We start from the raw sequence: 14,134 nt of genomic DNA, 5'->3' as shown, positions 1-14,134 counted from the left end.
ACAGCAATCCCTCTGGGTTCTTCCAGACCTCTCTCAGGATATTCCCAATGTAAGGATACTGATCCAGAATCAGTTCCATCAGGTTTATTCTGCAGTTAATGGTGTTCAAATCGCGGAATTTGAAACTGAAGACAAACTGGAATTGTTGGTATATTTTCCCCGTGGCCCAGTCATAAACAATCTTTTGTACCATTGTTGTTTTCCCGATTCGGCCACTGCTGCCGAACTCCCAGATTTGGATATACTCCAAGAAAAGCTGCTCTGGAACAGCTGTTCCGTCCGGAATTTTTCCAGGTGTCCACGGAGCTGTTTCTTTCTCCACTCCTCGTGGTCTTTGCCTCTTGCCAGCAGCTCATGTTCCACCAGTCTCCGATCTCGAACTGTAGAAATGACCGTGAGCTCAGCGTATCGATCAACCAACTGGAAAACCTTCACCTTCTCCTTCATCAGGATTGTGTCCACTCTGAGTTTTTCCGTATCTGCCCGCAGAGTCTCTTTGTGTTTCTGTTGAGCATCTTCCATGGGAACAGACAGTGGACAAACTGTTAGATGCCTCAGCTCAGAACTCAGTATTTAAGCGCACAAGAGTTAGCTCAAAGCTGTTGCATTGATTGGATTCACCAATGGATGTTCTTACAGTAAAGTAAATTCAATTAACAGACTGCTGACTGGACAGAGAAGCCGGTTCCAGATAAACACTAGATCATCACATTTCCACATTAACTGGGCTGTGAAGGTGATTATTTCCCTGGTAGTTTACTGACCTCCGACTGTCCCGTATCGGACAATCTCACACTACTGTCAGAGATGTCATTTTTTCCTGAGGAGAAACACAGTGTTGATGTGGCATATGGTGATAGAGAATGAACGGGTCGGGAAATCACAGTTTCCCCTCCTCTCCCACCGTCACTGACTCAAAGTACAAAGAAGTAACTTTGCGCATCAGCACGTGCACTGTGGGTGGCTGGTTGGGGTGTGTGGCATCTCAAAGTGTCTTTGAACCCTGTCAGGAGTGTGTGGAGTCTCACAGTGTGTCAGGATGCATACAGGGGTGTGTGTGGTCTCACACTGTGTCGGGATCCAGTCAGGGTCAGGATCCTCAGTGTCTTCTTACAGTGTCTCGTGACCCTGCCATGGGTGTGTGGCGTCTCAAGTTGTGTCAGGACCCTGTGCGGTGAGTGCGGGGTCTCTCAGTCTAACAGGACCCAATCAGGTGTGTGGGGTCTCACCGTGTGTCAGGACCCTGTCAGGTATGTGTGCCGCCTCACAGTGTGTCGGGAACCTGCCAGGGTTGTCTGGGGTCTAACAATGTGTCAGGACCCTGTTAGGGGTTTGTGGGGTCTCAATATTTGTCAGGATTCTGTTAGGGGGGTGTGATGTCTCTCAGTGTGTCAGGACCCTAACAGGGGTATGTCGGGACTCAGTGTGTCAGGACCCTGTCATGTGTGTGAGGCCTCACAGTGTGTCTCTGAGACAGTCTCACAGACGGTCAGGACCCTGTCATGTGTGTCCGGGGTCTCACAGTGTGTCAGGACTCTGTCATGTGTGTGAGGCCTTAAAGGCTGTCAGGACCCTGTCAGGCGTGTCCGGGATCTCACAGTGTGTCAGGACCCTGTCAGGGATGTGTGGGGTCTCACAGACTGTCAGGACAGTGTCAGGGGTGTATGGGGTCTCACAGTGTGTCAGTACCCTGTCAGGGGTGTGTGGGGTTTCACAGTGTGTCAGGACCCTGTCAGGAGTGTGTGGGGTCTCACAGTGTGTCAGGACCCTGTCAGGGGTGTTTGGGGTTTCACAGTATGTAGTAGTCCTGTCAGAGGTGTGTGGTGTCTGGCAGTGTGTTGGTACCCTGCCAGGTATGTGAGGGGTCTCTATTCAATGTATTCAGCTGTGATAAGGAGCGTAGGAAAACATTAATTGTGGAAATATTTAACTTAGAGAATGTGATAGTCGTAGAAATGGTGTTCTTCAATAATCAGGAGGTGTATCTGTTTCATATTCAGAAATGGGTGTGGGAATTTCACTGTCAGGTGTGTTCCCTCTTTAAACCGGATGATGGACAATGAGGAACAAACTTGTAGCGATTTACTGAACCCGTGCTGAGGGACACTGATGGATTTCATTGACAGGGTGATACTGGAACAGCATTAACAGAGGTCTCACAGACGTGAGTAGTTTGTAAACTTCCTCACTGATCTGTCTCAGGTACCAAAGTTAAATTATCATCTTTGGGATTTGTTCCTGTAAGTGTGAGAGACTGAACCAGGGTTCTGGCCGAGATTCCCTATATTTATGTTAAGAGCTTCGAATAATCAGATAAGACATGGGCTGATGCAATATCAATAAATTTTGTGATATTTGCCTTTTCTTCGCTCTCTCCTCTGTTAAATGTGCAGTTGAGTGATCGAACTCAGTCTGCGATGATGGAGCCTTACCATCTCGAGACCATGTACTGCCCCGGGCTCCATTTTCACAGACATGATGGGCATATGGATGTAGTGAGCTTCCCGTCCAGACGGTCACAGTTTAACTAATTGCACTATTATTTATAGTTATTTTCAGGCCTTTGCACCTTCCTTGCAGCGATCCCACAACCCTCGGTTTCCCTGTCCAAATTCCCATCTCTCACCCTTCCACAGTGTCCGTCACACAACACCGGCAGACAGGAATCTCAGCTTCTGTGGACTGAGCTGAGGAATATGTCCCCCAGTCTCACCCTCTCTAACACTTTAGCAGTGTTTGCACTAGGGAGTGCAGATGTGAACACAGTGGTGCTCATCTGCTGCTCTGTGGTTGAACAGACCAGTTGGGATCTTACCTGCTTTTCTAATTAAAGTGATGCTATTATTCCTATTCTGTGACTGGAAATTCAGTGGACGCCCAGCTCTAAGAAAAGATAATCTGCCGGAACTGTGGGAGTTTAGAAAATAGTTAAGGACGAGGCTTTTCAGGAAGGGGCAGTGGCTGGCAAAAGAATGTTTTGACTTTTTGATGTGAAGGAATAATGTTATTTTTTCATTCTCCAGATCGCCCCTTCTCCACTCAGACTCGGGTGGGGATTTTTATTTGCAGGCCCCAGAGCGGTGTGACCATTTTCTTCAAACTCGCCAGCTCTCTGCCTCTTTCCACAAAATGTCCTTTGAAAACTCTCCCGCTAGCAAACACGTTTCCCTGTGTCTCACTGTGTTCTCTGTCACAGTGCCAATATGTACCTATTCAGATACTTGTGGCTCAACAACTGAACCGCCCGACGCAAATTACAACCGTTGGTGGAAACAGAGGTCAAGTTTCAACTTTATGAACGCCACTATAGCCTCATCTGGGCCACTGCGTACCGTTCCAATCGCCTCACTACCGGAGGGATGTTGAAGCTTTAGAGAGGGAGCAGCAGGCGTTTACCGGGATGCTGCCGTTTCAGAGGGCATGTGCGATCATGAGAGGCTGGATGAAGTTAGATTGCTTTCTCTGGTTCATCGGAGGCTGAGAGGAGCTCTGACACAGGTTTACAAGATTACGAGAGGCATAAATAGAGTGGACAGAGGAATCGGTTTCCCACAGTTGAAGTATCTATTACCAGAGGGAATATATTGAAGGTGAGAGAGTGTAGAATGAAGGGCGATGTGAGGGACAGCATTTTTCTTTTCAATCAGACTGTCGTGGCTGGCTGGAACGCACTTCCTGGTAAGGTGGCAGAGGCAAATTATTAGAAGCTTTTAAGGGACTTTTGGACAGGCACAAGGACGTAAGGAAGATGGAGGCATGTGGACATGGTGAAAGAAGGAGAGATTAGAGTTCAGGTTTGTTTGATTTAGTTATAAGCTGTTTCGTCACAATATTATTTGCCTAATGGCTTATTCCTGTGCTGTTCTCTGCAATGCTCAATGCACGTTCACTTACCTTTCAGCTCACTGAGAATCTTTAGTAAAGGTTGAGCAGGAATTGGTCGATGGGAAGGATCACAACCTGTATGAATTTAAACAAATTGAGGAAATGATTTTTGTAAAATTTTAAAGTGTGCTGAGTTGCAATAAAAATTAAAGTTAATCTCTGATATTATCTCACCATATATCTGTAATTCCTTCAGTATCTTGTCCAACTTTGGGACACCAATCCGCATTTTCACAAATGTTTCCCACATCACCCTCCGGGCGCGGGAGCCTTTCACCATTACCAGGCTCAGGAGGAGTTCAGAACTGTCCGCCCGCTCTCCCTTATCAGCGAGATCAGAGATTTTCTGTGAAGAGTAACGGTGAACATATTGGGGACTGACAGATTCACACAGAGAATGAGAAGTAAATGATGTGCTCTGTAACGGGATCACACTGAACAGTCACCCGGACGGGTGCTGATCCTGTCTGGACATGGACTGTACATTCTGAGAGCAGAGCACACGGAGGGACATTCACCGTGAACCTGGTCCACCAGTCAATGAGATCCTGTCTGGTCTGTGACCGCTTCATTGACGTAGCTCCAAATCCATAAATAATTCCTCACTGGATTTGTGGGAGTAAAACCGACAATATTGATCACAGATGTAGAAAGAAGTCAGGAAGGATTTTATTACAGCGTGAACAGTCTCAGAGTAGTTGCAGAAACTTCTGAACGGAAGGTTAGTTAGGAATGTTCAATCGTTAGGTATTAATATTGAAGTAGTCAAATGGATTCAACCGTGGCTGGATGCGAGATGCCGCAGAGTAGTGGTGGATAACTGTTTGTCAGGTTGGAGGCCGGTGACTAGTGCTGTGCCTCAGGGATATATACTGAGTCCAATGTTGTTTGTCATATGCATTACTGATCTGGATGAACGGGTGGTAAACTGGATTAGTAAGTATGCAGATGATACCAAGGTAGGTGGCGTTGTGGATAATGAAGTAGATTTTCAAAGCTTGCAGAGAGATTTAGGCCAGTTAGAAGAGTGGGCTGAACGATGGCAGATGGAGTTTAATGCTGATAAGTATGAGGAGCTACATTTTGTTAGGAATAAACTAAAGTGTACATACATGTTAAATGGTAGGGCATTGAAGAATGCAGCAGAACAGAGTGAGCTAGGAATAATGGTGCATACTGCCTTGAAGGTCAATCTCATGGGGATAGGGTTGTGAAGAAAGCTTTTGTTATGCTGGCCTTTATAAGTCAGAGCATTGAGTATAAGAGTTGGGATGTAATGTTAAAATTGTACGATGCATCGGTAAGGCCGAATTTGGAGTATTGTGTACAGTTCTGGTCACTGAATTATAGGAAAGATGTTAACAAAATAGAGAGAATAGAGAAGATTTACTAGAATATTATGTGGGATTCAGCACCTAAGTTACAGGGAAAGGTTGAACAAATAAGGTCTTTATTCTTTGGAGCATAGAAGGTTGAGGGGGACTTGATAGAGGTATTTAAAATTATGAGTAGGATAGATGAGTTGACGTGCAAGGGCTTTTTCTATTGAGAGTAGGGGAGATTCAAACAAGAGGACATGATTTGAGAGTTATGGGGCAAAAATTTTAGGGTAACCCGAGGGGGAATTTCTTTACTCAAAGAGTGGAAGCTGTGTGGAATGAGCTTCCAGTAGAAGCGGCAGAGGCAGGTTCGATATTGTCTTTTAAAGTAAAATTGGATAGGTATATGGACAGGAAAATTGGATAGGTATATGGAAGATTATGGGATGAGTGCGGGCCACTAGGACTTGGTGAGAGTAAGTGTTCGGCACGGACTGGAAGGCCGAGATGGCCTGTTTCCGTGCTGTAATTGTTATACGGTTATATGGAAAAGTTGACGTGATTCTTCTCCTCAGTCCGCCAGTGTCCAACATGACAGCGGACACCTGATGCCTTTCCTTTGCCTTTTCCAGTGGAGGTTTATACAGTGATTGCACATTACAACATGGCAGTATTCCCAGATTCACACTGTTTGCTGTTACAGACAGTAACAGAATGATCTCCACCCGGAACAGAACACACTCGAACTCCTGTGGCACCCACTGATGATGCCCCAGTTCTCACTGACACCCTTTCGTCAAGGTGTATATTCTTCCCAAAATTGAAGTTCCTACCATACTTAATGACCGAGAGGTTGGGGGTGTCGTGGATACTGTGGAGGGCTGTCAGAGTTTACAGTGGGACACACAAAAACTGGGCTGAGAAGTGGCAGTTGGAGTTCAACCCAGATAACTGTTAGCTCAAATATGATGGCAGAATATACTATTAATGATAAGACTCTTGGCAGTGTGGAGGTTCGGAGGGATCTTGGGTTCCGAGACTATCGGACGCTAAAAACAGCTGTGCAGGTTGACTCTGTAGTTAAGAAGGCGTACGGTGTATTGGCCTTCATCAATCGTGGAATTAAATTTAGGAGCTGAGAGGTAATGTTGCAGCTATATAGGACCCTGGTCAGACTCCACTTGGAGTACTGTGCTCAGTTCTGGTCGCCTCACCACAGGAAGGATGTGGAAGCAATAGGAAGGGTGCAGAGGAGATTTAAAAGGATGTTGCCTGGATTGGGGAGCATGCCTTATGAGAATAGGTTGAGTGAACACTGCCTTGGAGAGACGGCGGATGAGTTGACCTGATGGAGCTGTATAAGATGATGAGTGGCATTGATCGTGTTGATAGTCAGAGCCTTTTTTCCCAGGGCTGAAATTGCTGCCACAAGAGGGCACAGGGTTAAACTGCTGGGGTGTAGGTACAGAGATGTCAGGAGTAATTTTTTTACTCTCAGTGGTGTGTGTGTGTGGAATGGTCCGCCGGCATCGGTTGGTTTTCTATATTTTCCATGTTTCTATTTCCATATAACCATATAACCATATAACAATCACAGCACGGAAACAGGCCATCTTGGCCCTCCTAGTCCGTGCCGAACCCTTAATCCCACCTACCCGCACTCAGCCCATAACCCTCCACTCCTTTCCTGTCCATATACCTACCCAATTTTACCTTAAATGACACAACTGAACTTGCTTCTACTACTTCTACAGGAAGCTCATTCCATACAGCTATCACTCTTTGAGTAAAGAAATACCCCCTCGTGTTTCCCTTAAACTTCTGCCCCCTAACTCTCAAATCATGTCCTCTAGTTTGAATCTCCCCTACTCTCAATGGAAACAGCTTGTTCACGTCAACTCTATCTATCCCTCTCAAAATTTTAAATACCTCGATCAAATCCCCCCTCAACCTTCTACGCTCCAATGAATAGAGACCTAACTTGTTAAACCTTTCTCTGTAACTTAATTGCTGAAACCCAGGTAACATCCTAATAAATCGAATTCCATTTAAAATAATTTATTGCAACCTCTTTCAAATGTTACCTGCTCCTCTTGCTCTGAACATTCAGCTGCCACTGGGGGTATTTACACCTCTTTCTATCATTGCTTGTGATTTAAAGTTTTAAGAATAATATAAATTTATTTCTGATTTGTTTTATGCTTTATTATGCGATGAGTCAGAGCAGCGACACCCATCAGTCCTGTGATGTGTGAAAATTCAAACCCATTCTCTCTCCCACTCACCCGATGTTCCTCTCCACTGAACTGATTCTCGGCCGTTAAAGCCAGGCTCACTCCGTGCACCCCTCCTTCCATCGCCTGCTCCAGCCTGTCCTGGTAGAAGTCCGTCAGCTGCAGCAGCTGGAAATCGTCCCAGCTTGCCAGGAGCTCGGTGATCACTGAGCCCGGACCTTTGACAGAAAATTAAGAAAATTAAAGACAATACCGAACATCTATTGGTCAGCAAATTTCACTCTGGACCCGAAAGACGGGGATTCTGTGCAACAGGTGACGGAACACAATCCACAGAGTGCACTGATAAAGTAGATACAACCCAAAGGAATTTAATTAATTGAAGTAGTGTCACTTGCAGATGGGTCGTAAAGAAAGCTTTGGATGTTATAAATCTAACTGTTGAGGATAGACACAGAAAATGCTGGAGAAATTCAGCAGGCGGTCAGCAACTAAGGAGACGTGTATGCAGCCGACGTTGTAGGTCGGGACGCTTCCCGAAACGTTGATTCCCATAGCTGCTGACTGACCTGCTGAGATCCTCCAGCATTTTGTGTGCATTGCTTAGATTACCGGAATCTGCAGATTTTCTCGTCTCTGTTGAGCAGAGAAATTGGCATGTCATCTTGGAGTTGTATGGGTTGTTCGCGAGGTCTGATTTGGAGTTTTTCGTGCAGTTTCAACTTGGATCAGCTTTGGAGGCATTCAGTTCTCGGTAATTACGCCTGTGTTTATCTACTTCAGAAAATTGCCTTCAACAGGCAAATGGTGCCTCTGAAACCTGACAGGCAGCGATAAACCGAGACAGTTTGAATGGTTTGAGAAACTTAACATTACCTGAGTCAAAGTACAATCGTCGGTGGAAACAGAGGTCCACTTTCAACTTTATAAACTCTGCTTTGGCGTACCGTTCCGATCGCCCCACTACCGGAGGGATGTTGAGGCTTTAGAGAGGGAGCAGAAGAGATTTACCGGGATGCTGCCGGTTCAGAGGGCACGTGCTATCATGACAGGATGGATAATATTAGCTTGTTTTCTGTGGATCATCGGAGGCTGAGAAGAGCTCTGACACAGGTTTACAAGATTACGAGAGGCATTATTAGAGTGGACAAGAGAATCGGTTTCCCACAGTTGAAGTGTCTATTACCAGAGGGAATATATTGAAGGTGGGGCGTCTAGAATTAAGGAGGATGAGAGGGACAGCTTTTTTTATATATAAATCAGAGAGTTGTGGCTGCCTGGAACGCACTGTCTGGTAAGATGGCAGAGGCAAATTATTAGAAGCTTTTAAGAGACGTTTGGACGGGCACATGGATATAAGGGAGATGGAGGCATGTGGACATGCTGTAGGAAGGGGAGATTAGAGTTTGTGTTTGTTTGATTTACTTGTTAGCTGTTTCGGCACAATTTTATTTGCCCAATGGCTTATTCCTGAGTTATACTCTGCAATGTTCAATGAACGTTCTCTTGCCATTCAACTCACTGAGAAACGTTAGTAAAAGTTGAGTGGGAATTGGTTGATGGGAAGGATCACAACCTGATTGAATATAAACAAATTGAGGAAATCATTTTTGTAAAATTGTAAAGTGTGCTATGTTGCGACCAAAATTTAAATTAATCTCTGATATTATCTCACCATACATCTGTATTTCCTTCAGTATTCTGTCCAGCTTTGGGACACCAATCCGCATTTTCACAAAGGTTTCCCACATCACCCTCCGGGCGCGGGAGCCTTTCTCCATCACCAGGCTCAGGAGGAGTTTAGAACTGTCCGCCCGCTCTCCCTTATCAGCGAGATCAGAGATTTTCTGTGAAGAGTAACGGTGAACATATTGGGGACTGACAGATTCACACAGAGAATGAGAAGTAAATGATATGCTCTGTAACGGGATCACACTGAGCAGTCACCCGGACGGGTGCTGATCCTGTCTGGACATGGACTGTACATTCTGAGTGCAGTGCTCACGGAGGGACATTTACCGAGAACCTGGACCACCAGTCAGTGAGATCCTGGCTGGTCTGTGACCGCTTCGTAAACGTGGCTCGAAACCCATAAATAATTCCTCACTGGATTTGACGGTGTAAAACAAAATCAGAAAGTAACGATCACAGATGAAGAAAGAAGACAGGAGGGTTTTTGTATCAGCGTGAACAGTCTCGGAGATGTTGCAGAAAAGATGATGTGATTCATCTCCTCAGTCCGCCAGTGTCCAACATGACAGCGGATTACCGTCTGACGCCTGATTCCTGCCCTTTGCCTTTTTCGGTGGAGGGTTATTCAGTGATTACACATTACAACACGGCAGTATTCCCCGATCCACACTGTTTGCATTGAAACATAGAAAACCTACAGCACAATACAGGCCCTTCGGCTCACAAACTTGTGCCGAACATGTCCCTACCTTAGAAATGACTCGGCTTACCTATAGCACTCTATTTTTCTAAGCTCCATGTACCTATCCAAAAGTCTCTTAAAAGTCCCTATTGTATACACCTCCACCACCGTTGTTGGTATCCCATTCCACGTTCTCACTACTCTCAGAGTAAAACACTTACCCCTGACATCTCCTCTGTACCTACTCCCCAGCACCTTAAACCTGTGTCCTCTTGTGGCAACCACGTCAGCCCCGGGAAAAAGCCACTGACTATCCACATGATCAATGCCTCTCATCATCTTATACACCTCTGTCAGGTCACCTCTCATCCTCCGTTGCTCCAAGGAGAAAAGGCCGAGTTCACTCAACCTGTTCTCATAAGGCACGCTCCCCAATTCAGGCAACATCCTTGTAAATCTCCTCTGCACCCTTTCTATGGCTTCGACATCCTTCCCGTAGTAAGGCGACCAGAACTGAGCACAGTACTCCAACTGGGGTCTGACCAGAGTCCAAACAGCTGCAACATTACCTCTCGGCTGCTAAATTCAATTCCACGATTGATGAAGGCCAATACATCGTACGCTTTCTTAACTACAGAGTCAACTTGCACAGCTGCTTTGAGCGTCCTATGATCACGGACACCAAGATCTCACAGACCCTCCAAACTGCCAAGTCTTACTATTAATAATATATTCTGCCATCATATTTGAACTACAAAAATGAGCCACCACACACTTATCTGGGTTGAACTCCATCTGCCATTTCTCAACCCAGTTTTGCGTTCTATCAATGTCCCCCTGTAACCTCTGACAGCCCTCCACACTATCCACAAAACCTTCAACCTTTGTGTCATCAGCAAACTTAGTAACCCATTGCTCCACTTCCTCGTCCAGGTCATTTATAAAAGTCAAAAACAGTAAGGATCCCAGACCACTACCTTCTGTGGGCAAGCCAGTTCTGGATCCACAAAACAATGTTCCATCGGAACCCATGCCTCCTTACTTTCCCAATAACACAATCATCCTCAACCACAACAGAGCACACTCGAGCTCCTGCGTCATTCACTGATAATGCCACAGTTCTCACTGACATCCTGCCGTCATACTGTACAGCATTCATGAAATAAAATTTCATGCTGTATTTGCATTTAAACTCGTTTACTGAACATTGAGCCGCCAGAAGGGGTATTACAACTCTTTCAATCATTGGTTGAGATTCACATTTTAAAAAATTATATATACTTGTGATTTGTTTTTATGCTTTGATATTCTGATGAATCAGAGTTCCGACTCCTATCAGTGCTGTGATGTGTGAAAATTCAAACCCATTCTCCCTCCCACTCACCCGATGTTCCTCTCCACTGAACTGATTCTTGGCCGTTAACGCCAGGCTCACTCCGTGCACCCCTCCTTCCATCGCCTGCTCCAGCCTGTCCCGGTAGAAGACCGTCAGCTGCAACAGCTGGAAATCGTCACAGATTGCCAGGAGCTCGGTGATTACTCTGAGGTCTATGAAGGAAAATGGGGAAAATTAAAGACATTATTGGACATCTAATGGACAGCAAATTTCTCTCTGAATCCTGGAGACGGGGTTTCTATGCAGCACGTCGCCGAACACAATCCGAAATAGACACACAGAAGTGTTACAATTTGGAAGGACAGATCAGAGAAGGAATTTCACGGCGAAAGACAGGGCAGTGAGTTGTGCACTGAGGAACATGGATACGACCCCAAGGAATTTAATTGATTGAAAGTGGTGTCACGTGGAGTTAGGTGTGTAAAGAAATATTTGATACATTGGATATTATAAATCCATCCGTGAGTAGAGACATACGCAAGCTGCTATAAGAATTCAACAGTTCAGGCAGCAACGATGGAAATCTACGTTACGGGGTGAACCCTTCCCAAAACGTCGACACTTTATTCTTTCCCATAGCTGATGTCTGGCCCACTGAGTTCCTCAAACATTTTGCGTGTGATTCTTAGAAATCCCGATTTTCCAGATTTTCTTGCCTCACAGTGTGTCAGGACCCTGTCAGGTGTGTGTGGGGTCTCACAGTGTGTCAGGACCCTGTCAGGTGTGTGTGGGGTCTTACAGTGTTTCAGGACCCTGTCAGGTATGTGAGCGGTCTCTATTCAATGTATTCGTCTGTGATAGGGAGCGGAGGAAATCTTTGATTCTGGACATATTTACTTTAGAGAATGTGACAGTGGTAGAAATTATGTTCTTCAATAATCAGAGAGTGTATCTGTTTCATATTCAGAAATAGGTTTGAGAATTTCACTGTCGCGTCTGTTCCCTCGGCAAACAACATGAGGAATAGTGACGAACAGGCCTGCAGCGATTTACCAAATTCATGGTGCAGGAAAACTGAGGGGTTTCATTGAGCGGATGTGGACTGGAACAGCATTAACAGAGGTGACAGAGACGTGAGTAGTTTGTAAACTTCCTGATTGGTCTATCTCTGGTACCATAATTAAATTATCACCTCTGGAATTTGTTCCTGTAAGTGAAAGAGACTGAACCAGGGTTCTGGCTGAGATTTCTTGTATTTCTGTTTGCTTCGAATAATCAGATAAAACATGGTCTGATGCAATATTAATACGTTTTGTGATATTTTTCTTTCCTACCCTCTCTCCTGTGTTAAATGTGCAGTTGGGTGATTCAACTCAGTCTGCGATGATGATGTCTTACAATCTCTTGAGCCCATGCACTGCCCCGGGCTCCATTTTCACAGACATGATGGGCTTATGGATGTAGTGAGCTTCCCGTCCAGACGGTCACAATTTAACTAATTGCAATATTATCTATAGATATTTCCAGTCCTCTGCACCTTCCATGCCGCAATCCCACAACCCTCTGTTTCTCTGTCCTAATTCCCATCTCTCATCCTTCCACAGTGTCCCTCACACAACACCGGCAGACAGGAATTTCAGCTTCTGTGGACTGAGTTGAGGAATATGTCCCCCAGTCTCACCCTCTCTAACACTGTAGCAGTGTTTGCACTAGGGAGTGCAGATGTGAACACAGCGGGGTTCATCTGCTGCTCTGTGGTTGAACAGACCAGTTGGGATGTTACCTGCTTTTCTAATTAAAGTTATGCTATTATTACTATTCTGTGTCTGGAACTTTCCTGGATGCCTAAACTAAGAAAAGATAATCTGCAGGAACTGGGGGAGTTTAGAAAATGGTTCAGGATGAGGCTGTTCAGGAGGGGTAGTGGCTGGCAGCAGAAGGTTTTGGCTTTTTCGTGTGAAGGAATATGTTGTTTTTGTTCCATTCTCCAGATCGCTCTCTTCACCACCCAGACGCCGTAGTATAGATCCCAGATCTCTAGTTGCAGGCCCTGGAGCGGTGTGACCACTTTCCTGAAACTCGCCAGCTTTCGCCTCTTTCCTCAAAATGTCCTGTGAAAACTCTCCCTCTAGCAAACACGTTTATCTGTGTCTCACTGTGTTCTCTGTCACAGTGCCAGTATTTACCTGGGCAGATCCTCGTGGTTCAACAACTGAACCGCCCGACGCAAATTACAACCGTTGGTGGAAACAGAGGTCAAGTTTCAACTTAATGAACTCCGCCTCAGCCTCATCTCGGCCACTGCGTCACGTACCGATTGCCCCACAACCAGAGGGATGTTAAGGCTTTAGAGAGTGAGCAGAAGAGGTTTACCAGGATGCTGCCTGGTTTAGGGGGCATGTGCTATCATGCGGGACTGGATAAAATTGGATTGTTTTCTCTGGATCATCAGAAGCTGAATGGAACCCTCACACAGGTATACAAAATTATGAGAGGCATCGATGGAGTGGCCAGAGAGAGTCAGTCTCCTGGGGTTGAATTGTTTATTTTTTATTGTACTGCCCTGCACTGTTTTGTGCACTTTATGTAGCTCCATCTGTTGAAGGCTGCTCTTTTTTTATCCCCGGGATTTTCCCTCTGTTTACTCTTGAATATATAGTAACCCATCACCATCTCTCTCCTAGTACTGCCCATCACCACCGCTTGGCTCTGGGTTAGTGTCTGCCTGGTCAATTCCTTCTTCAGCAAATCACTAGAATATCTCACAAAATGCTGGAAGTTCTCTGCAGATCAGGCAGCATCTATGGAGGAGAATAAACAGTCAACGTTTTGAGCCAATGACCTTCATCGGAATTGAAATGAGGGGACAAAAATTCCAGATATTTCCACATTACATTCTGTTCCTTGTGGTCCTGATCCAAAACGTCAAATGTTTATTCCTCTCCATGGATGCTGCCTGAATTGCTATGTTCTGCAAATCTTTTGT

General features: G+C 45.4%; 1 protein-coding gene across 1 annotated transcript in view; it reads right to left on the bottom strand.

Annotated features, from left to right (window-relative positions):
• Positions 1 to 213: 213 nt before the first annotated feature.
• Positions 214 to 14,134, bottom strand: part of LOC132388018 (uncharacterized) — a gene marked incomplete at its 3' end in the record, with an annotated part of 35,501 nt that continues 21,580 nt past the window's right edge. The window contains exons 4-9 of the mRNA XM_059960353.1: positions 11,197 to 11,360; positions 9,114 to 9,285; positions 7,490 to 7,656; positions 4,060 to 4,231; positions 3,895 to 3,960; positions 214 to 515 (exon numbers count right to left, since the gene is read on the bottom strand). Coding sequence (XP_059816336.1) covers positions 214 to 515; positions 3,895 to 3,960; positions 4,060 to 4,231; positions 7,490 to 7,656; positions 9,114 to 9,285; positions 11,197 to 11,360 — 1,043 coding nt within the window. The remainder of the gene's footprint in view (positions 516 to 3,894; positions 3,961 to 4,059; positions 4,232 to 7,489; positions 7,657 to 9,113; positions 9,286 to 11,196; positions 11,361 to 14,134) is intronic.

The sequence above is a fragment of the Hypanus sabinus genome, unplaced genomic scaffold (assembly GCF_030144855.1).
Source record: "Hypanus sabinus isolate sHypSab1 unplaced genomic scaffold, sHypSab1.hap1 scaffold_251, whole genome shotgun sequence".
NCBI classification, from domain to species: Eukaryota; Metazoa; Chordata; class Chondrichthyes; order Myliobatiformes; family Dasyatidae; genus Hypanus; species Hypanus sabinus.
The sequence above is the reverse complement of the archived record's forward strand: the minus strand, read 5'-3'. Positions and strand labels throughout refer to the sequence as shown.